This window comes from Convolutriloba macropyga, chromosome 13, assembly GCF_964194025.1.
Source record: "Convolutriloba macropyga chromosome 13, txConMacr16.3, whole genome shotgun sequence".
Taxonomy (NCBI): domain Eukaryota; kingdom Metazoa; phylum Xenacoelomorpha; order Acoela; family Convolutidae; genus Convolutriloba; species Convolutriloba macropyga.
In genome coordinates, this window is record NC_134480.1 from 3,737,766 (window position 1) to 3,764,050 (window position 26,285).

The 26,285-nt window shown below is 31.7% G+C and overlaps 1 protein-coding gene across 1 annotated transcript in view; it reads right to left on the bottom strand.

Annotated features, from left to right (window-relative positions):
- Positions 1 to 1,164: 1,164 nt before the first annotated feature.
- LOC142352286 (uncharacterized) overlaps positions 1,165 to 26,285 on the bottom strand; it is a 47,300-nt gene continuing 22,179 nt past the window's right edge. Inside the window, exon 2 of the mRNA XM_075404788.1 lies at positions 1,165 to 1,947. Coding sequence (XP_075260903.1) covers positions 1,739 to 1,947 — 209 coding nt within the window. The 3' untranslated portion in view covers positions 1,165 to 1,738. The remainder of the gene's footprint in view (positions 1,948 to 26,285) is intronic.

The following is a 26,285-nucleotide window of genomic DNA, read 5'->3' on the forward strand; positions in this document are numbered from 1 at the left end:
CTGCTCCAAGTTTGTTCAACAGTTCATATAATACAATTCGCGATTCAAGATTTCACGATTTTTTATGAAGGAAATCAATAAATAGATAAATTTTGATTTTTTACTCAATATAAAATGAGTAATATCTCTCTATCCTTAACGATTGTGCAATGTTTTTTTGGTTTGTTTACTCATTGTAATAAGTGTAATTTTTCTCTATCTTGCATGATCGTGGACTTGCAATGTTTCCTTTCGATATTAACAATAATTTTCCTTGTGCTATTTGCACACTTTCTGTAAAACTAGTAAACAACACCGCCTGTAGTACTCAGGTTTTTCAGCGTTTCTTTTTTAACTCTGAACTTTCTGATGGTGGTAGCAACCGTGCGAATACGCACATGAAATAATGCGTCCAATTTATGTTTAAAAATAAAGGCATATTTTCTGACATCGGAGGCATAAATTCTAATTTACAAAGAAACCAACTTCAGCTAAAAGCTTTGAATTCTACACTTCAAGCATGTTTTTCCGTACCATAATTGCGTCTCTCATTAATTTTCTCAAACCACAGTTCAAAAACATATTTTGCCGCTATACGTCGATCATGCTCAATATGCTAATTCGCTCATTAATTCTAGTCATAGGCCAAGTTAGTTATTCAATTCAGTCAAAAAGATTACTGTCAAAATTTTTGTGATTTGTGACACTTTTTTGCAACTTAGATCAATAGCGAGCACTGCTTTATTTTTTGCTAAGAGATTATTAAACTCCGCCCCGCATTTTCCTTGTTCACATTTTTACCTATTTGTCTTGACAGTCGCCCAATCGGCCGATAGGAGGTCAAGCCGACAAAAAAATGAGAATTTAGGTTATCCGACTGAACACCAATTTAAATGTATTTCGACGATTTAGTGATATTTTTAAGGATCTTGCTTATTATGGCCCAAACAAAATTATGACTCCCCATTATATTATTGGGGGGGGGGGGGCGGATCCGTTATATGGCCACTAAGCGGGGGGGGGGGGGGGGGGGGTAATGCTAAAGACATCTTTGATAGACAGCTTTGTCGACCAATCAGAAATAAGCTGTCGGCTAAATTCCCTCTTTTTTCCGTGTCGGCTTAACCCCCTGCCGGCTCATAATTCCTCCTAGCACCACTTTTCTCACGAAACTAATTCAAAACCTTAAAAAAAAAACAATTTTCTTTGTATTCATATATGTTCAATTGCTCACAATCGCAATATACACAATACAATTAGATTTATTTGACGGCACAGCATTTAATTTTAACCTTAGGTTCTGGGGGCGCTTTGATCCCGTTAATCAGATTTAATCACCTTTCTTTTTGGGCTGATGGTGGTTGTTCGATTATCTCAGTAAAATGGTTGCTCGAAAATAGAGGGCGGGGAAACTGCGCGTATATTACCATATATGGATGGTTTAAAGCAAAATGAAAAAACGGTCTAATTATTGAACAGAAAGGTTTTAAAGGGTTTTTTCATTTCTCATTTCTCGCAATTAACCCAAATTATTTACTTCTGAACTAACTAGGGTTCAGAAAAAAATTATTTAGTGGTTGCGTACAATGAATATGAAATTTATCACCCAAAAACGTTTCACCAATTTACTGATGTTTTTAACAACACAAATTTTGGTCTTACATTACGACACTAGTAAACATTAGTAAACAGAAGTAGCATATTTATAAACATTTGTTTACGTTGTTTACGTAATTTTAGACGTGAAAATGACGTAATTTTAGCCCGCTCTTAAGTTGTTCAGCTGCTGCATGTAGTTTCTTCTGCCCATTTTGACAACGTGTCGTTTCGAGGGGGTGGGGAGGGCGTCATGACTGTAGGGTTCGTCAAGGAACAACTGCTCCTGTTCTCGTTTCTCATTGGTCAATCTACTTGGCTGCTGTTGAGTCTGAGGGCTCTGATTGGCTGATTGGAGAAGATAAAGCTCATCTGAAAAAAAGGATTGAAGTTGAGTAATTATATTTTTCTCCTAATTTTCATATTTTTACTCAAAATTTTTCCCTGGAATTGAATTGTGTATTCTGTATATAGTTTGAGATTCAAAAAAATTTCAAGTTTGAGACATAGGTAATGGAGACAAGCGATGACTGATCAAAGAGGGTGTGGTGGTGGGGGGGGGGGGGGGGGAGGGGTACTTTGGTATAGATAGGTTTGCTCAGTGGTATAATTACCTGAAGAACGGATTAGTTGGAATAAAACTGTTTAAACTGTTCTATGAAGTTCTATGACTACAACTTTTCCATAATTCTCTGTTCGCTTAGAAACTCATTTTTTCAATTTTTTAGGTTAAATTTTTGGAACTTTCCCTCCGTTTCATGATGTATTAAAAATTTTCATAAAAAATTAATTTCATAGAACAACTCACTTTTATGAAAGTTCTATGACTACAAATTTTCATAGATGCCATAATATGAAGTTGTAATTTCATAACTTTTTGAATTATAGGGTCAACCCGGGCATACCTACACGGGTGTATCTATTATTAGTAATGCTGGCTGCTGATTTGGTCACCGGTGTTGTTATAGATACTTATAAATAAAATATTTCCAGCTAACCAGGTCTTTCAGTTTCTTGTTTTTCTTGCAGAGAAAAATTGGACAATTAAACTTTAATGAGGATTACTGTCTCAATTGTGTTTGCAGAATTCATATCAAAAAGAGGTGTACAGAATATTAATAGGTTATACAATTTTAAACCGATAGAAGAGGAGGAATTACCTCGTCTCGAAACTACCTCGTTGTCTGGAAACTTTCCAAACTACCTTCGTCTGGAAAAAGGATGGCTATAAAGGCAAAAGTCTGGGCATTCGACGCAGGATGGTCGTCTGATCATAAAAAAGATCAAGTCTAATTACAGCTCAAGACTTGATTAATGTTCTGATCGTCGGTGGAAAAACTGTAGCTTTTAATATTTCAATTATAACTTTTCAATCAATTTTTCATGGTTGACCACCATTGCGGTTAAATAGTTAGAAGTCAAAAAGAAACACTGGTCAAAAAACCACTGAAGTCTTATTTACAAAACTGCCCGTGGAACGAACAATAATTTCGTTATCAGAAATGGAAAATCAAGAAAACTAACATTGATGGGAAATCATAAACTTGGTGCATTTAATAATGACTAAACAGGTGGTGTTATTAAATTACCTGGAACGCAAAAAAAAACTTTTAGAAATTTAAACAATTTCAAGTGCGCAAAAGTTTGATCAAGAAAAACAACCATCTAACCGTGTGTTTTCACCAGACGGTATTCTGCTGAGCAAAAGTGTAGCAAACACACGGGAGGAAAGAAAAAAGAAATTCTGATCAACATCCAATTCGAGAAACTGTTTCTATTTCCAGCCATTAGAATATGACCCACAAAAATTGCTATTTTTAACTAACATAGCGGTATATTGATTAATTGAACAAGTAGTTCCAATCACGTATCAGGCTATGCAATTCAATAATAGGAAATTTAATCGGAAAAATGTTCTCGCTCAAGGTTACGCAAAACGGATTCATGGGATATACGGGAAGGAATACCCATGTTGACCAAATTATTTGTTGACGTTGAAGTCGGAAACCACCCCAGCCTGACTTTTTGCCACTCAATCTAGTTTATATCAATACTTACGTCAATTTTATTGACTGTGTGCCAAAGTCGTTTTAACATAAGTATTCAACAAGGTTTGTTTCTATCATTCCACTGTCTTTTTTGTTTTCATGTCAAGCTTGTCATTTCATGTGCAGATTATAAAATAAAACAAGGAGGCGCGTTAATGTGCGTTCGCACATGATGTTCTGACCCGCGCTAATATACATTTTTGACTTAACTGCCTTTTGACAAAAATGTATGTTTGAGTTTACAAAAATCGTTACACAACCAAACTAATAAGTGAATTAAGTAATACCATGCCTCATTACAAGGACATCTGCCATTAAAAAGACTAGGAGAAAAACAACAACAACAACAACAAAAGCAAAAACGAAAATTGCATGGCATATACTCAAAAATTAAAATTAAAAGCACCTAGTATCAACGTCAAATTACAATCAGACAAAATTCTAACTACACAAAAAAAGTTTTCCTAACTACGCTGCAGATAGTATTTTTCCTTAATAAGACTAGGTAACAAGTCGACAAACAGAAGAAAAAAACAGGCGATATTCAAAAATCAATTAACATTTTTCAAACCAAGTAATTTCAAAAGTCCTAAAAATCATTAGCTTTTGACAAAATAATTCTTGATAAATTTACTAAAAAGTCATAATGAGACCAGTAGGTCCTATCTTTGGTCAGACTAAGCCATTTGAATGGAATAAAAGAAGCAGAAAAACTTAAAAAAAAAACAAACAGCAGTTAACAAACATTGCGAAAACACAAATTATTGGTGCCATTAAAATAATTAGCTAATGTCTGAAAATTATGTACCTCTATTCCAATTTCTAATTATACCAATTCAGCTAAAATTATTCAAAATGAATAAAAAAGTTCATTTGGGCCAAATTTGAAAATTATTTGGGTCCGTTATCACGCGATTGTGCTAATGGAAGAGAAGAAGAAACACAAATACACCACTCACATAACTTTATGAAAACGCATATTGTCCACCAAACAGAAAATCAAATACGTTATAATATCGGTAACTATGTTAATTTTTTTTTAAAAAAAACAATGGTATGGGACCTCTCAATGATGAAAAAAATTACAAGTTGACGAAAAGAACCACAAAAAATGAAAAAAAAATGAAAAATCCTAAAAAACCTAAAATGTATAATATCATAAACTTCAAACCTATTCGCTATAAAGTAACTGCTTCGTGTAACATAATTCATTCGATTCTTAATTACAAGGTTATGAGACTGGTCAACCCTTTACGACTGCCTAAAGAATAAAAAACCCAGGCAAAAAGAGCAAATTCAAAAAAGAAAAAATTAGCCAGAAAAAAGCTATTAAAAAAAAACTTTTCAGTAATAACTTTTCTAATTTCAATTAATTTATTAATAGCAATGGGATACTCTTTTAACAATTTGACTCCAATAAATCAACAAACATGAGCAAATACATCAAAACCAAGAAATTTTTGAGAAAACCCGTAGTGTGAACGCAATTAAATTCAATGGCTTCCAACGGAAGCTAAAAATACGCTATGTTAAGCCTCGAGGAGACAAAAAGGATTTTTGTCATCGAAAGTCATCAAAAAGACATTACAATAAAACATTGACTATGAAAACCAACAAAAACAGGCAAATTGCAAAAATTAAGTAGAAAACTGCGAGAAGAAAGTGTCGAAGCCATTTAAACCATAAGCTTTTCTCTGAAAACTATATGTATGATCAACTTTACGTCTTCTCTAAGCGAATGCAATAATCAGAAATAGGATAATGTGGTAGAAATCCCAAAGGAACCAAAATTATGAGTTGACGAAAAGAACCACAAAAAATGAAAAAAATGAAAAATCCTAAAAAACCTAAAATTTATAATATCATAAACTTCAAACCTATTCGCTATAAAGTAACTGCTTGGTTCGATTCTTAATTAATAATTCATTCGATTCTTCAGTAACATAATTCATTCGATTCTTAATTACAAGGTTATGAGACTGGTCAACACTTTACGACATAACACCAATAGTTAGCAGATAAAACCGCTAAATAGATTGATTTTGGTTCACGTAGAAAACAGGAGGTTTCGGTTGTTACTGAGACTGACTTACAGTTCACGAAAATAAGTTTAGGATCTGTTAATCTTAAAAAAAGAATTCCCGAAAAATCATTTATAAAGTCTTAACAGCTATTAAATTCAATAGCTTTGAACAAAATTCAATAAGTTATGCTTCGATTGGTGGACAAAGATTTTTCTCGTGCATAGATTATCAATAAGAAATTACAATACGTCATATGGCTATGGAAGCAACAACGAATACGGGCAAAACCAAAATTTCAATAGAAAAGTGCGAGAAGAAAGTCTCGAAGCAATTTAAACCATAAGCTTTCCTATGCAAACTTTAACCGTGATCCATTTGAAGTCTACTCTAAGCATATGAGAGTTATCAGTATCAGGATAATGTGAAAAGTCTCAAGCGGAAACAATAATAAGAAAATATCCAACTTTTTTTAAATTTTGAAGTCTTGTGGCATTGAATTCATATAAAAATTAATTAGAAGATAGAATCGCTAACCAGATTAATGTTGGCTTCAGTAGAAAAGAAAAGGGTCCTGTTATAGTGAGACTGACTTACAGCTCATGATCACGAAAATGAGTTTAGGATCGGTTAATGTTAAAAAAAATTTCTCGAAATATCTTTTTTAAAGTCTTAACAGCCATTAAATTCAATAGCTTTGAACGGAAGTCAATAAGTACGCTCACTTGTGCCTTGTTTGGAGTTCAAAGACATTTGTCGTGCATAGTTAATCAATTTGACATTACAATAAGTCTTATGACTATGGAAACAACAACAAATACAAGCAAAAAGCAAAAATTCAATAAAAGAGCGAGAAGAAAGTGTCGAAGCCATTTAAACCATAAGCTTTTCTCTGAGAACTTTAACCATGATTCATTGAACATTTTCTCTAAGCCAATGCGAGAAATCAGTATCAGGATAATATGATAAGATTTCAAGAGCGACCAATAATAAGACAAAATCCAAAAATATTTTTTTTAATTTTGAAATCTTGTGGCATTGAAGTCATATAAAAAATAGTTAGATGATAGAACCACTAACCAGAATAATTTTGTTGCAGTAAAGAGCAAAGGGTCCTTTCAATACTGAGACTGAAATACTGTTCACCAAAAGAAGCTTAGGATCGGTTAATGATAAAAGTAGTTCTCGAAAAAACACTTTTAAAATCTTGACAGCCGTTAGCTGCCCACTCAAAGCTCTAGATAGGTTCAATTATTGCTCATTACGAAACTTGTTCCATTTATAGTCAAAGAGTCTATGCCATTGGACTCCAAAAAAGGAAAACTTCTAAAAGAAAATCAAAATTTCATCTAAAATGACGAAAACTGTGAGTCGAAGCCAAAAAAAACACCAGCGATTCCTTGAAAAAAAATTCTTTGTTCATTGGGCTTCATTAGACTGTAAATTAGGTTTCTGATTAACGGAACTTCGACTTGAGAAGTGACTAGTCTATAGGTCACTTAAGAAAACAAAAAAGATATGAAAAAATTCTTTAAAAAAAAGAGCTCGCAAATATAATTTGAAATTTTTTGATAGTTAACTTCCCTATTAGACCATAACTAGACTTGTTATCGCCTTTCGTCTATTAGGGACTCAAAATCAGTTGATTTTGTGGGATGAAATCAGATTTTGAATTAATATTTTGATTAAAAGAAGATCTTAATTTGGAGAAAAATTTCACTAAATGTAGCAAAATCATGCTAATTATCCCGTTTTCACGATAACGTTTAAACTTCAATCCTCGATAACTTCTCGAAAAAAAAACGAATTTCAAAAAAAATTTTAGTTTCAAATTCTACGGTGGACGAGCTTTTTAATGATACCACTCACATTTCTCTACAATGAATATATCGATCGGCCAAAATTGACTGAACAAATAAAATTCATTTGAGTATATAGTTCCTCACCCCAACAAGTGGGTTCGGAACAACAAGTATCAACAAATAGTTAGCGGTTTTTATCTATGTAAGGCATAAACATTCAGATGAATTTTGTTTAATGTCAAGCCATTGCACTTTAAACTTTTTGAAGGCAGCATTAAATTTGTCTGTCCGTCTCTATTCATGCAAAAAAAGTGTGAAAGGAACCAGAAAAATTTATTGTTCTTCAAACTTTTGGGTCAGTTTACTACCAGAACACTACCCTCACCTCACACTGTTTGCAAAAGCCAAATACTGAAAGAAACAACAAAAAAACATTTAAAAAAATGTGAGCAGCGTAAAAATAATTTTTGTCTATATAAGTGCTTCACAGCTTTTGTCAGTGATGCTAGGATTGCGGAAATCAACTTCTTGTCCTCGTGAACATCTAATAGTTCCACTCAAAACAAGAATTTCACTTTTTCTTTTCTTAGCCTGTTTTTTAACTGCTGCGACCTCTTTTCTGTTTGTAAAACCAATTAATCTTCATAAAAATTTATTATTCTTTGTTATTAGAGTTTTACAAATTTCTTACGAAATCTTTCCCAGAAAGGAATGATTGTCATCTATGTAATAAGGCTGATAAATTTTTTGTTTGCTAAAAGTTTGGAGTTTTGATAGATCAAAATCTAACTTGTCACATAGCGCTTCAAAGCACTTTGAGCAGATAATTCGTTGTAATTTTAAGCGAAATCTTGAAATGCATTGTTTCCGTCTTATCATCAGATAAGTAATTGTTTAATTTTTGTTTTTTAAAAATGAATACAAAAAAAAGATTAGCAATCTGATGATTAATTTTGCGTGTTTAGACAATTTTTATGAAGTCACGACATAAAAAGAATTATCATGTTTTTAATATACTGAAGTGTTTTCATGTTTTTCATCTCAAAATACAGATTTGAAAAATCAAAATTATACAATCTTACCTTTTATCTTTAAACGTTGATATGTAATAAACTAGTATTGAATCTGCAAAACCAATCGACAAAAATGAAACTTTTGTGCTCATATAAAAATATTATTTTTACATCAATGATGATAAAATTATTTTAAGTCTGCTTTATTTGTTGTCAATTTGTTTGAAGTGAAAATTGCGAATCATTACGAAAGAAACAGGATCTGAAATGAAAATCAACCTCGAAAATTTCGACAGACATCATAAGATCAATTTTTGTTATAAATGTCTTGTTAAATTGTCGGTCTTGGGATCTTTTCCATTTGAGCCAATTATACCTGAAAGGATCCAATTATACCCCACCAAAATTTCATTCCTCCCCCGCAATATGTTATATTTACCGTGTTTGGGGGGTATAGGTTATCTAAGTTTACTGACAACTAAGCTGGGGGGGGGGGTGGGGGGGGTATAATGGGAAAGATCTCAGAAAAGTTGCTTAGACGAAAATGAACCCTTTTTAAAATGTGAAAGAAATTGGCTGTAGTTATGCATGATTTCAAACAGCTATAACGACATTTTTGCAATTGTAATTTTATGCCATTGCGGGTATGACCAATTTCAAGTGAAAAATTGACATTTAAGGATAACAATCTTCAAAGGTTTAAACAAGAAAAAATATACAATTATGGCTAATCAGGTTATAAATTGGCGCTTTAAGTCCCAACGATACATTTTAACCGGGAATTTTAAAAAAGAAAAACGGCGATTAAAAGGAGAGCAAATTTAATTGGATTTTTTAACCGGTTTTGATGATTTTCTTATTTGACTTAGTAGGTATTCCCGATACCCCCCCCCCCCAAAAAAAATTATAGCCTTACTCTTACTGGTGGGCTATGCGTGAGGGGGGAGGAGGGGGCTATAATGGGAAAGACCTGCACTTTTTATATGGGCAAAAATATTAAAAGCAAAGCCCTTAAGAAATAGTTTTCTTTCAGGAATAGCAGAACAATAATAGTCCATTAGTTCTATTATTAGATGCTCTTCTAATTTGCAGATTTTTGTTATTGTTGTAAATGATATCGCCAGTCAATTAAAGTAATTAAATGAAAAATCTTTTGTGATGAACTAACGAAAAACTGAGTCTAATTGTGCTGAAAAATCACTCTCATTTACTTCTATTGTTGGGCCAAACAAAAATACTATGCTTTGTAAAAAAATACTTTTAACACCAAGGTTCCGCATCAAATAATTTGTCTACAAAGTAATGTGAAAACAGTTGAAAAGGCTGCAAAATATTGTAATTTTTCAGAAAATGTTTTGAATAAACAAAAAGCTTAATGAAGTGCTTTTTAAAAAAAACCATCTGACCCACATCCTGTAACTGTTTTTTTCTAAATAAACACCGCCTTTGTTACTGGAATGAATGCAAAAAAAATTATGAATGAAAACTTTCAACTAGGCAATTAAGATCGATTATGAATTAGAGATTTACCTAAGATGACATTAATAACGATAACATCGTACAGATATCTTTGAATAATTTGAATAAATTTTTTTAAAGAAATTTATAATCTATTTATTTGTAAACGGTTTTAGATGAGTTTTGTTTTCTTCCCTTCTGTCAACTTCTGAAATTCTGCTAGGCTCAACAGTGAGAGGACTCTGTCGCCAAGAAGATCGATCAAATAAAATAAACCAAAGGTTGTTACCCAGCTATTTCCCATCTTCCATTCTTGTACGCTGTTCAGAATAAGATTGTCTCTAAATTGTTATTTCTTAATGAGTCTCCTAATGAGGACCACAGTCAAGATACAGTTGTTCTGTATTTCCAAAATTATTTAGTTATTTAAAAGAAATCATTCGAAAAATAACTAAATAATAGAAAAAATTGACATTCCTTTTGTCAGACAGATGCAACTGATTCACTGCATGGCAACTAACAGACGCTTAAAATTTCGTTCCTTTTTTTGTGACCGAGCCAGTTAAAAGTAGATAGCTTGAATTATATTTGCTGCCAAAAAAACGAAAAAGCTACTTTTAATCGTTCCAGCTACAAAAAAAAGCCGACAAAACGTGAAACGAAATGAAAAATCCAGAAACAAAATGACAAGATAAAGAATCACATCGCTTTATTAGTTTTTCACCATAAACAAATATTATCAACATATTTCACGTATGTTGTTACTGGAAGCCAAAGCACGAGCAAATTATTAGTTAAGTTTTTTCAAGTCACAATTTCCCATAGATTGCCAAAACTTATGTCTTCAGTCATTTTATAGATTTTTATGACAAGGCTCACAAATGGAAAATTAGAGAAAGCACATCAGAATTTTTGTTAGTGAAAAATTGACATTTTCAATAATCTGTTGAAAACATGTTTTAACAAACATGTTTTAACAAATCTATTTTCAGAGCCTTATAATCAGAGAGAACGGGTGTAACAATGAAATCTGCAGTAATATTTATTTCTGAATCGTCTTCAAAAATGATTTCTCTGAAAATAATCAACAAAATGTCTTGCAAATTTTTAAACTGAAATCCTAGTTACCTTTTTTTCCTAAATGTGTTACTTTTTATAAGGATTTTTATAAAAATTGGTCGCACGTCTTTCAGAAACAGAATAACTTTACCAACGATTGATTTTCAATTATTTGCAAATACTTTTGTTTTATTATTTTCATAAATGCCCTTAAAAAAATTCAAATATTTCAATTTATCTTCAAACTATGTTTTTTTGGCAGGCAGATAAAAGAATTTTATAAACCAATTAATCGTAGGTAAATAAATTTTGCTTAATATAACCCAGAGGATTGAAAATTTCAACGTATTTTAAAAGTGCAACAATTAAATTTTCTTTTTTAAGGGAGAATAACTTGAGCTCATTTGTTTATCCAGTTGATTGAATAGAGGCCTTTATTAACTCATCTGACGATCAAATAACAGACTTTTTTTACGTTCAAGAAAACTTAAAAGTCAACTATAAAAATCTTGCGGAAAGCATCCACATATCGCAAACATTTTTTGCATGCTCTCAATTTTAAACAGGTACTAGGTAGGCAGATTTTGTAGGTAATTGAAGCCTGCCACAAAAAGAACCCTCCATAATCCAACCATTCGAAAATCCATGCCTAAATGCTTTCAAAATTTAGGCCCTCGACAACTAATTTTTATTTAAAAAGTAGTTCAAAAATAGAAACGAATAGTGACAATATCAAAATCTAATGGTGGGTTTTATTTACATTATTTTCCAATTGCCCTATAATATATAATGACAATTCCACAGTTATATTTTTCGGTTAGCGACAAAATCAATGTTGTACAAAAACGAGAAAATTGGAAATAATTTTTGCTACCAATAGATAATTTAACTGAAAATAAATTTCTTCATCAAAAAGACGAGGAAACCAAAATGCGAAAACATATCACTTTATCTAAAATTTGTCCATTAGCAGTCCCCAACTCTATAATTTGACTGAAAATCGTTAAACATAAACATAATTGTAAAATAAGATATTTTTCAAACTATACAGAATTGTTCTTATGATATTCCGCTGTTTTCTTGTTTTTTTGACATCTGACTGACAAATTAGTCTCTAGATTAAAAAACTTATCAACAAAATAAACAAAAGAGAAACAATATTTGATTACTAACACGTAAAGACATTCTCTTGTTTGATTAAGTAAACGGAATTAGAGCTGATTAAATTTCAATGCAGGTAGTGTTGATGTAAATATTACAAAAGTACATCCCGAAAAAATTTTGAAATCAGTGTCGAAACAGAGGAAGCCAAAAACTATGCTACTGAAATGAACTTTTCTGCTTTTTAAAAATTCTCTGTCTATCCCCCCTTCCTGGCGTTGTTCAATATCCAAAATTAATAAACTGAGGAAAAAAATGAAAAACCCGACCTGATTTTATTGAAAGACGCGTAAAATTCCGATATTTTTTCTATGAAAGAGCCAATTAAAGGTAATTAGCTTGAATTATGTTTCACAAATAAAATTGTTAAAATTTACTAAACCGAGTGCAATTTAATAAAAGAGATTCTTTACGTCCAATTTTTTCCATAGAGATTGTTAAAATTTTTATAGCTATGTCTTTTGTCAAATTTACAGTTTTATGACACGTCTCACAATAGGAAAAATAAAGAAAGAGAATCAGAATAATTTGTCAGTCAAACGTTGAGGTTTTCAATATTTTAGTGAAAATATTTTGAGAAATTCTCGAGCTTGATTTCAAAAAAGGAAGCACAGCTCACTTTAAAATTAACCATAGCAAGTAGTTCTGCTGTTAATTTTACAAAAGTATTTGACAAAAAAATTTCAGTTCAATAGTTACAATTTTTTGCGGAAGCAACGACAATTTTTTGGAATAGTAGCAACTACATTGCGTTCGATCTTATTTTGTAGAAACAGAAGAAGCCAAAAAATGCAACTGAATTGAACATTTTTCCTATTCGAAAGTCCTTGTTCCATGTCGATTCTAGCTCCCTAACTTTTGCTGATGTCTTAATATGAAAAACGGAACTAATTGAAGCAATATGAAACAATATATAATGCCAAGTTTGATGTTAACAATTTTCATCTGACTAATAACAATACCTTTGAAATTCAGACATTCATTTCGTTTTCCTAAAAATGTATTCCGACCACAATTTAATTTAGAAATCAAAATTGAGATCCAGTTTGTGTTGATGCGTAGTGAGAATCGGTGGTTTGTTTTCAAGTTTTTCCTAAGCGGAGAGTCTAATATTTCATGTAAATTGATAAATGTAGATATGTCATTCGGGCTCCGGCTAAAAATTTTGCTCCTAAAACAACAGTTATTAATATAATCTATATAATTTTTCCTGACACCCCATTTCGTATCATATTTGGTTTAATTGTGGCGACCAGTGTGTCATTTCTATTTGAAATCTAACATTGCAGTTTTGAAGCAAGGTCATGAAGTCCTTGTCTATTAGATTACCAGAGTTCCTTAAAAGCAAATGCAAAAAACGGTAGTATTGTGCTTATTGGCATTCAATTCAGATGATGAACTTGGCATGGATTACTTATAGATTATGGAGGAAAAAGTTTTTTATGAATCTTCTTATTGATTAATGATTTAAAGATTGATTGAAGATTTGAAATAATTATTGATTTAATGATTTAAAACGATACTTATTGATTAATGATTTAATTTGATTAATTATTTAAAAAAATGAAAAATAGAGAAAGATTTTTCACTTTTTTCCTAAAGGTTTATATTTTACCCGGCCTTCCTACAGAATTGTTCTTATGATATTCCGCTGTTTTCTTGATTTTTTGACATCTGACTGACAAAATAGTTTCTAGATTAAGAAACTTATCAACTAAATAAACAAAAGAGAAACAATATTTGATTACTAACACGTAAAGACATTCTCTTGTTTGATTAAGTAAACGGAATAAGAGCTGATTAAATTTCAGTGCGGGTAGTGTTGATGTAAATATAACAAAAGTACTTCCCGAAAAAAAATTGAGATCAGTGTCGAAACAAAGGAAGCCAAAAACTATGCTACTGAAATGAACCTTTCTGCTTTTTAAAAATTCTGTGTCTATCCCCCCTTCCTGGCGTTGTTCAATATCCATAATTAATAACCTGAGGAACAAAATGAAAAACCCGGCCTGATTTTACTGAAAGACGCGTAAAACTCCGCTATTTTTTCTATGAAAGAGCCAATTAAAGGTAATTAGCTTGAATTATGTTTCACAAGTAAAATTGTCACAATATTTCACGTATATCGTTTACTAAACCGAGTGCAATTTAATAAAAGAGATTCTGTAGGTCACATTTTTTCCATAGAGATTGTCAAAATTTTTATAGCTATGTCTTTTGTCAAGTTTATAGTTTTATGACACGTCTCACAATAGGAAAATTAAAGAAAAAGAATGAGAATAATTTGTCAGTCAAACATTGAGGTTTTCAATATTTTAGTGAAAATATTTGGGACTTTCTCGAGCTTGATTTGAAAAAAAGAAGCACAGCTCACTTTAAAATTAACCATAGCAGGTAGTTTTGCTGTTAATTTTACAAAAGTATTTGACAAAAAAATTTGAGTTCAATAGTTACAACTTTTTTGCGGAAGCAACGACAATTTTTTGGAATAGTTGCAGCTACATTGCGTTCGATCTTGTTTTGTAGAAACAGAGGAAGCCAAAAAATGCAACTGAATTGAACATTTCTATTTTTCGAAAGTCCTGGTTCCATGTCGATTCCATCTCCCTAGCTTTGTTTAATGTCTTAATGAGAAAACCGAAAACAAATTGAAGCAATATGAAACAATATATAATGCCAAGTTTGATTTTAACAATTTTCATCTGACTAATAACAATACCTTTGAAATTCAGACATTCATTTCGTTTTCCTAATAATATATTCCGGCCACAATTTAATTTAGAAGTCAAAATTGAGATCCAATTTGTGTTGATGCGTAGTGAGAATCGGCGGTTTGTTTTCAAGTTTTTCCTAAGCGGAGAGTCTAATATTTCATCTAAACTGATAAATGTAGATATGTCATTCGGGCTCTGGCTAAAAATTTTGCTCCTGAGACAACAATTGTTAATATAATCTGTATAATTTTTCCTGACACCCTATTTCGTATCATATTTGGTTTAATTGTGGCAACCAGGGTGTCATTTTTATTTGAAATCTAACATTGCAGTTTTGAAGCAAGGTCAAGAAGTCCTTGTCTATTAGATTACCAGAGTTCCTTAAAGCAAATCCAAAAAATGAGTAGTATTGTGCTAATTGGCATTCAATTCGGAAGATGAACTTGGCATGGATTAATTATAGATTATGGGGGAAAAGATTTTTTATGAATCCTCTTATTGATTAATGTTTTATTCAGGTAAAAAATGAAAAAACAGAGAAATTTTTTTTACTTTTTTCCTAAAGTTTTATATTTTACCCGGCCTTCCTACAGAATTGTATTTATGATATTCCGCTGTTTTCATGATTTTTTGACATCTGACTGACAAAATAGTTTCTAGATTAAGAAACTTATCAACTAAATAAACAAAAGAGAAACAATATTTGATTACTAACACGTAACGACATTATCTTGTTTGATTAAGTAAACGGAATTAGAGCTGATTAAATTTCAGTGCAGGTAGTGTTGATGTAAATATAACAAAAGTACTTCCCGAAAAAAATTGAGATCAGTGTCGGAACAGGAGAAGCCAAAAACTATGCTACTGAAATGAACCTTTCTGCTTTTTAAAAATTCTCTGTGTATCCCCCCTTCCTGGCGTTGTTCAATATCCATAATTAAAAAACTGAGGAACAAAATGAAAAACCCGGCCAGGTTATACTGAAAGACGCGTCAAATTCCGCAATTTTTTCTATGAAAGAGCCAATTAAAGGTAATTAGCTTGAATTATGTTTCACAATTAAAATTGTCAAAATATTTCACGTATATTGTTTACTAAACCGAGTGCAGTTTAATAAAAGAGATTCTTTAGGTCACTTTTTTTCCATAGAGATTGTCAAAAATTTCATAGCTATGTCTTTTGTCAAATTTATAGTTATATGACACGTCTCACAATAAGAAAATTAAAGAAAGAGAATCAGAATAATTTGTCAGTCAAACATTGAGGTTTTCAAAATTTTAGTGAAAATATTTAGAAACTTTCTCGAGCTTGATTTGAAAAAATTAAGCACAGCTGACTTTAAAATTAACCATAGCAGGTAGTTTTGCTGTTAATTTTACAAAAAAATTTGACAAAAAAATTTGAGTTCAAAAGTTACAATTTTTTTGCGGAAGCAACGACAATTTTTTGGAATAGTTGCAGCTACATTGCGTTCGATCTTAGTTTGGGGAAACAGAAGAAGCCAAAAAATGCAACTGAATTGAACATTTCTCTTTTTCGAAAGCCCTGGTTCCATGTCGATTCCATCTCCCTAGCTTTGTTTAATGTCTTAATGAGAAAACCAAAAACAAATTGAATCAATACGAAACAATATATAATGCCAAGTTTGATTTTAACAATTTTCATCTGACTAACAACAATACCTTTGAAATTCAGACATTCATTTCGTTTTCCTAAAAATATATTCCGGCCACAATTTAATTTAGAAGTCAAAATTGAGATCCAGTTTGTGTTGATGCGTAGTGAGAATCGGCGGTTTGTTTTCAAGTCTTTCCTAAGCGGAGAGTCTAATATTTCATCTAAATTGATAAATGTAGATATTTCATTCGGGCTCTGGCTAAAAATTTTGCTCCTGAGACAACAATTGTTAATATAATCTGTATAATTTTTCCTGACACCCTATTTCGTATCATATTTGGTTTAATTGTGGCGACCAGGGTGTCAATTTTTTTTGAAATCTAACATTGCAGTTTTGATGCAAGGTCAAGAAGTCCTTGTCTATTAGATTACCAGAGTTCTTTAAAGCAAATGCAAAAAAAATGAGTAGTATTTTGCAAATTGGCATTCAATTCGGAAGATGAACTTGGCATGGATTATTTATAGATTATGGGGGAAAAGACTTTTTATGAATCCTCTTATTGATTAATGTTTTATTCAGGTAAAAAATGAAAAAAAAGAGATAGATTTTTTACTTTTTTCCTAAAGTTTTATATTTTACCCGGCCTTCCTACAGAATTGTTCTTATGATATTCCGCTGTTTTCTTGATTTTTTGACATCTGACTGACAAATTAGTCTCTAGATTAAAAAATTTAGAAACTAAATAAACAAAAGAGAAACAATATTTGATTACTAACACGTAAAGACATTCTCTTGTTTGATTAAGTAAACGGAATAAGAGCTGATTAAATTTCAGTGCAGGTAGTGTTGATGTAAATATAACAAAAGTACTTCCCGAAAAAAAATTGAGATCAGTGTCGAAACAGATGAAGCCAAAAACTATGCTACTGAAATGAACCTTTCTTCTTCTTAAAAATTCTCTGTCTAACCCCCCTTGCTGGCGTTGTTCAATATCCATAATTAAAAAACTGAGGAACAAAATGAAAAACCCGGCCTGGTTTTACTGAAAGACGCGTAAGGTTCCGCAAATTTTTCTATGAAAGAGCCAACTAAAGGTAACTAGCTTGAATTATGTTTCACAATTAAAATTGTCAAAATATTTCACGTATATCGTTTACTAAACCGAGTGCAATTTAATAAAAGAGATTCTGTAGGTCACATTTTTTCCATAGAGATTGTCAAAATTTTTATAGCTATGTCTTTTGTCAAGTTTATAGTTTTATGACACGTCTCACAATAGGAAAATTAAAGAAAAAGAATGAGAATAATTTGTCAGTCAAACATTGAGGTTTTCAATATTTTAGTGAAAATATTTGGGACTTTCTCGAGCTTGATTTGAAAAAAGAAAGCACAGCTCACTTTAAAATTAACCATAGCAGGTAGTTTTGCTGTTAATTTTACAAAAGTATTTGACAAAAAAGTTTGAGTTCAATAGTTACAACTTTTTTGCGGAAGCAACGACAGTTTTTTGGAATAGTTGCAGCTACATTGCGTTCGATCTTATTTTGTAGAAACAGAGGAAGCCAAAAAAATGCAACTGAATTGAACATTCCTAATTTTCGAAAGTCCTGGTTCCATGTCGATTCCATCTCCCTAGCTTTGTTTAATGTCTTAATGAGAAAACCGAAAACAAATTGAAGCAATATGAAACAATATATAATGCCAAGTTTGATTTTAACAATTTTCATCTGACTAATAACAATACCTTTGAAATTCAGACATTCATTTCGTTTTCCTAATAATATATTCCGGCCACAATTTAATTTAGAAGTCAAAATTGAGATCCAATTTGTGTTGATGCGTAGTGAGAATCGGCGGTTTGTTTTCAAATTTTTCCTAAGCGGAGAGTCTAATATTTCTTCTAAACTGATAAATGTAGATATGTCATTCGGGCTCTGGCTAAAAATTTTGCTCCTGAGACAACAATTATTAATATAATCTGTATAATTTTTCCTGACACCCTATTTCGTATCATATTTGGTTTAATTGTGGCAACCAGGGTGTCATTTCTATTTGAAATCTAACATTGCAATTTTGAAGCAAGGTCAAGTAGTCCTTGTCTATTAGATTACCAGAGTTCCTTAAAGCAAATCCAAAAAATGAGTAGTATTGTGCTAATTGGCATTCAATTCAGAAGATGAACTTGGCATGGATTAATTATAGATTATGGGCGAAAAGATTTTTTATGAATCCTCTTATTGAATAATGTTTTATTCAAGCAAAAAATGAAAAAATAGAGAAAGATTTTTTTTTACTTTTTTTCCTAAAGTTTTATATTTTATCCGGTTTTCCTGGATTTTTTTTTTAATTTGCGTTTTCCTTGAACTTGCATCAACCTGCATTTTGCATGAACTTCACTTTACTACACGCTGTTATTGATGCTGGTCCAAACTTTTGCGTGGCTTCACAGTTTTCCGGGGAGAAACCCTTCTAATGTCTAGCCCAGGTTACTTGTGCCTCCACCCCAAAAAGAAAGATTTTTTTGAGGGGGTTGCGTCAAAAACTAGTTGAAGAATATCTAATTTTTATATCTAAAGGTGCAAATAAAACAGTGATAAAATCTCTCTGCGTTCAATTTTTCGTATAGGCGTTTGTATATAGAGAAATATTAAATGTCATTTAACAATTATTCATCATCGGGAGCCATAATTGTCATGAATTTCTGAATTATCACAAAACGTGTCTTTTGCGTTACATACAATCCCACTCCAAAGTAATATTATGGTATAATCTGGGGGGTTGCTATGACGGGTTGCTAACGAGAGTGTCTAATATCGATAGTATTTTTATTTTTAAGGAAAATTATTTTTTAACTTTTTTATACAAGTTCAATTTTGGCATGTTTTCATATTCTGTCGGTTTTTGTGTTCAGCCCACACTTATACGGGGGGGGGGGGGTTGATTTCCTTCACAGATCGAGAAAGAGTCTGAAAATTTCATGAAATAGCGATAAGAAGTTACCCAACTGTTTGTTCACATGTGATGTTATTCAAACAGTTCACTTAGAAATATGTCAAAAAATTTTTATCGCTAAACAACTGTCAGATATTTTCAAGTAGCAAATTAGCAATTAAAAGATATATGCCTGATAGATATTATAAGCAATATAGCGCAATTTTTGTTCTTCATCCCGTCACCTCAATAACTGAAAAAACCAAAACTGTTATTACGGCCAATAAAATGATTAAACTAAAGTACTAACTCCGCTTTTTTGTATTCACCCTCAGGGTCCTTATGAATTAACCATAGCCCCCCCCGCCCACTTAATTTTTAGTATTCAGTTTTTGTGTCCCTTTACGTAGTTTTATTGCAATATTTTTAACTGACAAACATCTAAATTAAAATAACCATTGGTTAGTGTTGCATGCTCTTAAATTATAAAAAAAGATGAATAATTAGAAAAACTTTATCAAATAGAAACAGTAAGGTTGTGTTTGCTGCGTTCTGAAAAAAAGCGCTAATAATAAAAAACTTTTAATCCTGTAGCTTTTTTGTCGTTCGGAACTTAATCTATCTTTTCCGCTCAATTTTCCTTGATCTTGTCTTTACAATTTTCTCGTCTCATTATCATTGGAACAGATGTAATTTCCAAAAATGGAGAGGTTGCTTCCTTTACTTCTTACAATTATAAATAAAACAACTTTATTTTTAGCCTCATTTACGCTAACGACGACGTCTCCGTTTATTAAAATTTTTTTGTTCGTAAAGTTTTGCCTATCGAACCATATTCAAAAATTTGTTCAGGCAAACTTTTATAAAATGGAGTTCCGCAAGAAGCCTTTCTGTTTTCGGAAGCAGATACAGGGCAGCTTCGTACTTAGCTCTGAGAAAGCAAACTTTTATGCCCCAATAGATTTGCTTGTTATTTCTATTAATCGATTGCAATCGCAAATTGGGGAAAAAAGGCATTGAAATCCAAGTGTGAGAGAACCGGTGATTTAATAAACCTTATTCTTTTTTTCTTTTCTCTATCCCCGATTTTTTTAATAAATATCATTTTACTTTGTTTCTTATACTAATCAGCTTTATTTGTCCTGTTTTGAGTTTGCGTACTGCTCTTTACGTGATACACAATGTCTGTATCATCAGCAAAATGCTTAACAGTACAGTTTTTTGCCTATTTTTTTGTTGAAATCATAAGCATAAAGAAAACTTTGGAGGAACCAGTACAATTCCTTCAGAAACACAATGACTGTTAACAATTCAAGTCAAGGTTATCAGTATTTTTTCAACATATCATCTCCTGTTACAACGAAATGGGTATAAAGAGTTCCTCTTCTCTGTGCTCTCCTCAAAATCATATTTGTCAATTTGTCAATTTTTCTCATAAGAGTGCCCAAACACGTAAAAAGTTAACTAAGTCTCATAAAAAAAATAAAACATTGTTTTGTTCAACGCATAAAATTTTGTTTTTTTTTTTCATTTGGAGAAATTAGCAATTCAGAAATTACCAAAATTTTTATAAAAAAATTTAGCGTATTACAATTGCTGTGTCACTTGATTCAATAGAAAGTGCTCAGAAACTGTTTGATGATTATGTTGGAGTAACAGATTTCGATCGAAAATTATCTGGTTCTAATCTGTTGCTCTTTCTATACACAGAAGTTACAAAATCTTCATTCAGCCAATCGGCAAAAAACGACTTAGGTGATGCAATTGTTTTAGTGATGATCTCGTTCAGCCTCCATTTTTATAGGGTTGTAGAAAAAATAAGTACCAAATTGGTATTTTTCTGGCGGAAATGTCCGGCGTTATTCAGTTATTGCAAAAGAAAACTAAAAAATAATGGCATCGTTAACAAGGAACAAAAAAGGAAGTTAATAGCTATCGCAAATGAGCTTTCGCTGAGCGACTAGCTCTCAGACCCATTTCCAGAAAGTAACACAACGCCTATTGAACAGATTTTCAAGCTACTTGAATTGCAGTTTGGTCGGTCTATACAAAAAAAGAGCCCAATTAAAAAGTGGCGTAATTTAAATCTGATTATTATCACGCACTATTATGATATTTGAGTTTTATAATAAAAAGAAGTGCTCTTTAATGGTTTTTTTGACGATGCCTTTTGTAAACTGCTTTTGGCGACAGCAAAAACAATTGCACGCTTCCTTTTTTTCTGCTTTGTGTTGTGCTTTAAACTGCGCTTAAACTCTCGTCAAGCAAAAGTTATTAAAATTGTCACAAGCTTTAGTTGGTGTTTTGGTTTCCTCTATTATACAACACTTCCAATAAATTTATTTTGCTGCGAATTTACAAATTAATACTGTTTTGGTTACTTATTTTAAGGATTTGGCTTAATAAGAAGGTGGCTTTATAATTCTGTTAAATATAAAGTTATATTTTGTCGGGGGGTATTTGATAGTCAATACAAATTGAAATTTTGGCCCAAATTAAAACCAAACAAAAAAGTTCTGTTGTTGGTCGGAATCCGAGGAAAAGTGAAATTGAAAATATAAACAAGAAAAGCAAAATGGGCCAATTTGTGCAACTGAAAATTTCAGCCAACGAAACGGAAATAAAGATGACAGCGAAATATTGGAATCCTATATATTGTGACGCTTCCAGGTTCAAAATAAGAAACTGTTTTAATTTATATCGATACCTTCAGTTATACTATTCTTGTTTTCTACGACAATTTGCTTCACTTTTTAAGTTTAAAAAAAAACACAAAATCAAATTTATAAATATATATATACATATATATATACATATATAAATTATATAATAAATTTTATATATATTTATAGAGAGGTATATATATATATATATATATATATATATATATATATATATATATATACATATACATATACATTTATATACATATATATATATATATATATATATATATATATATATATATATATATATTTATTAATCAATCATTTTTAATCAACCATATTTTGTTAATCGAATTATTTTTTATTTCAATTTTTCAGGAACATTTTGCGTGTCTTTTGTCTTAGCCTCAACGAAGGTTCTACAGAGGTCAACGTAAATTTTTTAAATTTCTTCGATTTGGTTTATACTTCTTGATTGTTACTTTTTGACTCCGGTCATAGTTCTTTTTATCATATTGTTTTTTTCTAAAATTTTAGGGGAAAATGCGAGAGCTAAAGCGCCGTCAACCCGCATAGATAAGACAAAATCTTTTTGGTCTTATCTTAGTTATCGAGTACCGTACCTCAATAGTCTTTCGTTTTCTGATACTTTTGTATAAAATTTTTGTCGCCGTTTAAAGATTTGTCGCCGTTATTAAAGACCCACATAATACGTGTAAAAGCATCTCATAGACTTTTTAATAACATATGGGGATAATTTGTGTACTGAAAAAATGTCTCGCAAAAAATATTAGACAGGTTTTATTTGGCAATCAACAAGTTCAAATCTCGAGATATAAATAGAAGGCGGGTTTTGCTTCATTAAATCAACCTAAAACCCTTCAGTGGGGTAGAAGGGTAGCTCAGAGCTCTATGTCCACTTAGCTTGGGGGGATAACGAAGGTGGGTTGTATTCTGTGGTGACTTACCACTTTTGGTTATAAATCTCCCTTTCGTATTTTTCAACATAAATTCAGGTTTCGCAGGTTTTCATATTCGACTTTTTCCGCGTTCAGCCCAGACTTAGACAGGGCTCAAGAAAAGTATATCCAGCCGGCACGAACTTTAAAAGAAGGGCGGTTACCTAGTAACCGTTTTACAAGAGCCCTTGCAATAATAATGCATAATGTTGAAAGACCAATGAAAATGGTATTTTGTCTCAGATGGGACTTGCGAAGATCTTGCAGAATTCTTGCCAAGTTCTTTCGTGATATAGATCACAACTAACCCAAAGTCAAGGAAACAATACTAGAGAAGCAGTTGAAATCTTTTTAACCCAAAAAACATTTCACAAAAATTGACAAATTGGTAATAAATTGGTTTCTAAACATTTTACCTCTTATGTACAGAGAAAAAAAGCAGAGAGAGTAGAAAAATGTTGCCAATAACATGAATAATTTGTCCACCAATTTTCTTTTCATGGCCCTCAAGGAAAAAAAATAAAATTTTCAAATGTCAATAACCGGGAGTTGTAGCGGCCATTTAATATCATTGAAGACAGTTTTAGCATAAATTCATAACCTACTTCTATTAAGTATGCAAATTAATCTTGCGAAAGCTCTTTTTAAATATTCGCGCGGGAATTAAAAAAGAGCTCCGATCATTATTGACGTTCATTAAACCCCGAAGAAGCAATAAAATGGTTGAGAGGGTTTGCGTTTAAAGCGACGCAACCAATCAGAACTTTCCACGGTTCACTTCCATATATGGTTAAAAATTCAAACCACCTTTTGAGCCCGGCCTGAACTGTGGGCGAGAGGACAATTGTAGTTAATAGGGTTCAAAAGAATTGACAAGGTTGAGTGGGCTATTATGGTCTGTTTAGGGTGAAAAGGGCTGTTGCGCTATTTGAATTATTCAGACAGGCTTCGAAACAATGTGTTCAAAAATCGTTTTTTTTCTAATTTTGTTCTGATTCCACTTTCTTGACGACAACGGTGCCTGGGCTAAGTCTCATTGTCAAACACAAACAACAAACCCCCCCCCCCCACCTGGGGGGGTGTATGAGTTGTTAAGTTCTTGTTATCCTGACTATAATTATATAAAGAAATGATAGAATTCTCTTAATGATAGCCCCGACGCGACACAATTATCCAAATACCTCAGAAAAAATAATAAAATTCAAAAATTAAATAAATATAAACGGTTGTAAATTTCATATAAAGAGAAATTTATTTGACCTCGTTCAATTTCGCTAAAAAGCGTATACAGTTTTTGGATTTCAGTTAAATAGTCAAAGTAGTCACAATTCGTTAAATCTTGGAAACGATTCCCCCCCCCCCCCCTCCCCCCCCCCCCCATGCCTGCAACTAAAAAACCGTAGTTCATGGTTGGTGGTCCGAAAGTACAATTACTGTTTATTTTGTTTACACTTTTGCTCTATTTTGATATAATTAACGAGCTCTTCGAAACTACCCAAATAATTGTAATATTTACTATTTCATCAATTCTATATTTCAATTGTCACCACCAAACATTTTTATTTCAATGGCAGACTTTATATTTTATGTGTGAGCAGTAAATTTTTTGAAGCATGCACAATTTCGCTTTTTCGCCGAAAAACGCAGTTTTTTCCTATTTAACACCGTTAAAAACCGTTATTTTAGTCTGTCAAGGCAAGTTCGGGACTAGGGCATCGAAATGGCTTCAATAGTTTATTAAACAGCCCGAAATTTTGCAGAATGCGGTTTCAATTGATGCAATTTTAGCCTAGAATGACGCATTTTTCTGCCGCTTAGATAGGTAGAAAAAGTCTAAAACTATATCAAGCATGACAAATAGACTAAAAATACGTATTCAGACGAATTTTCTCAACAGAAACTCAATAACAGAATCGTCGAAACAGAAAATACAAGTCTTTCTTCTAATTGTATAATTATTTGTTCAGGCTCGCTTTTATTTAGAGATTAATTTTGTAGCCGAGGTTTGACAGCCTGGGAAATCACCAGCTTATAATCTGGAAATCAGTATTTTAAAAATCATCAAAATTTTGAGAAAACAATTATAGTTCTCTTTTCAAGATGTTCAATCAATTCTGAAAAATTATCTATATTGGGAAATTTATATTCAAAGCTGTATTACCACATAATTAATGGGAAATTTTTTACAACTTGAACCCACAAATGGTTAAACAACAGAACTTAGGTTCCTAAAAGAGCCGTAATCACTATACGATATATAATACAGGATACTTAAATATGTTTGAGAGATTAAACTGTAATTATAATATCAGCATTTCAAACTTGGTACTGATGTGATACACGCTGATTAATGTGATTTAAAGAGGAATTCATAAAACAAAAAAGGATCACAAAAACGCAATAAAATTTAAAGTTAGAAAAAACTGCAACCCAACACTATGATTTGTTGAGTAAAAATCCCATTTTTATGAAAATTTATAATAATTTGAAATAAAATGTTTTACTACAGCATTTTACTGCATAACTCGTGCAACCTGCATTAAAAACAAGACAAATAAGGTTTAACATTTTCTAAAACCTAAGTTCCAGAATTGTTGTATGGTTCCCGTATTACCAGTTATTCTCGTATAGTTTCATCTTAAGTTCACAAAATATTTTGGCGTTTCAACACCATTGTCGGAGTTCGTCAGTACTAATTTCACAAAAAAAAGAATGTGCCCTCAAAACTACAACACAATAGCCATTTTTTGTTAAAATTGCTCTGTGAAAAATTGCTGTTATCTTTAACGTCGTCAAGCTTTTGTAACGAATCTTTTTATGCAATCAGTGCATTGAAGTTTGTAAAAGCTCGATAAGTGATGGCAAAAAGTGATGGTAGTAAAAATGATCTCAATATCTAACCCAGTTAACGCTTATCTACAAAAATTCGGTATGTTCACGGATTTAATATAAACTAACCATTGTCAAAGCATGAAAAAAAGTGTCCATCTAATTCGATTAACAAACCATGCTGTCTGTTATATTTCGTTGAACGCAAATAACGCAAAGCTAGAAAAACTTTTTTACCCATCACAAATTCCCTGAAAAACTTTTTTTACAAAAAAAAGAGAATAAGCCTCTAAAAACGAGGAAAATCTGGAGAAAAAACACCTCAACATAACAACCAAATCTGTATCAAAAAGTATCATAATTTTCAAATTTGACGTCTTATAGGTCTTTTGATTCTAAATCATTAGCCGACCATCCAAGAAAGTTCTAAC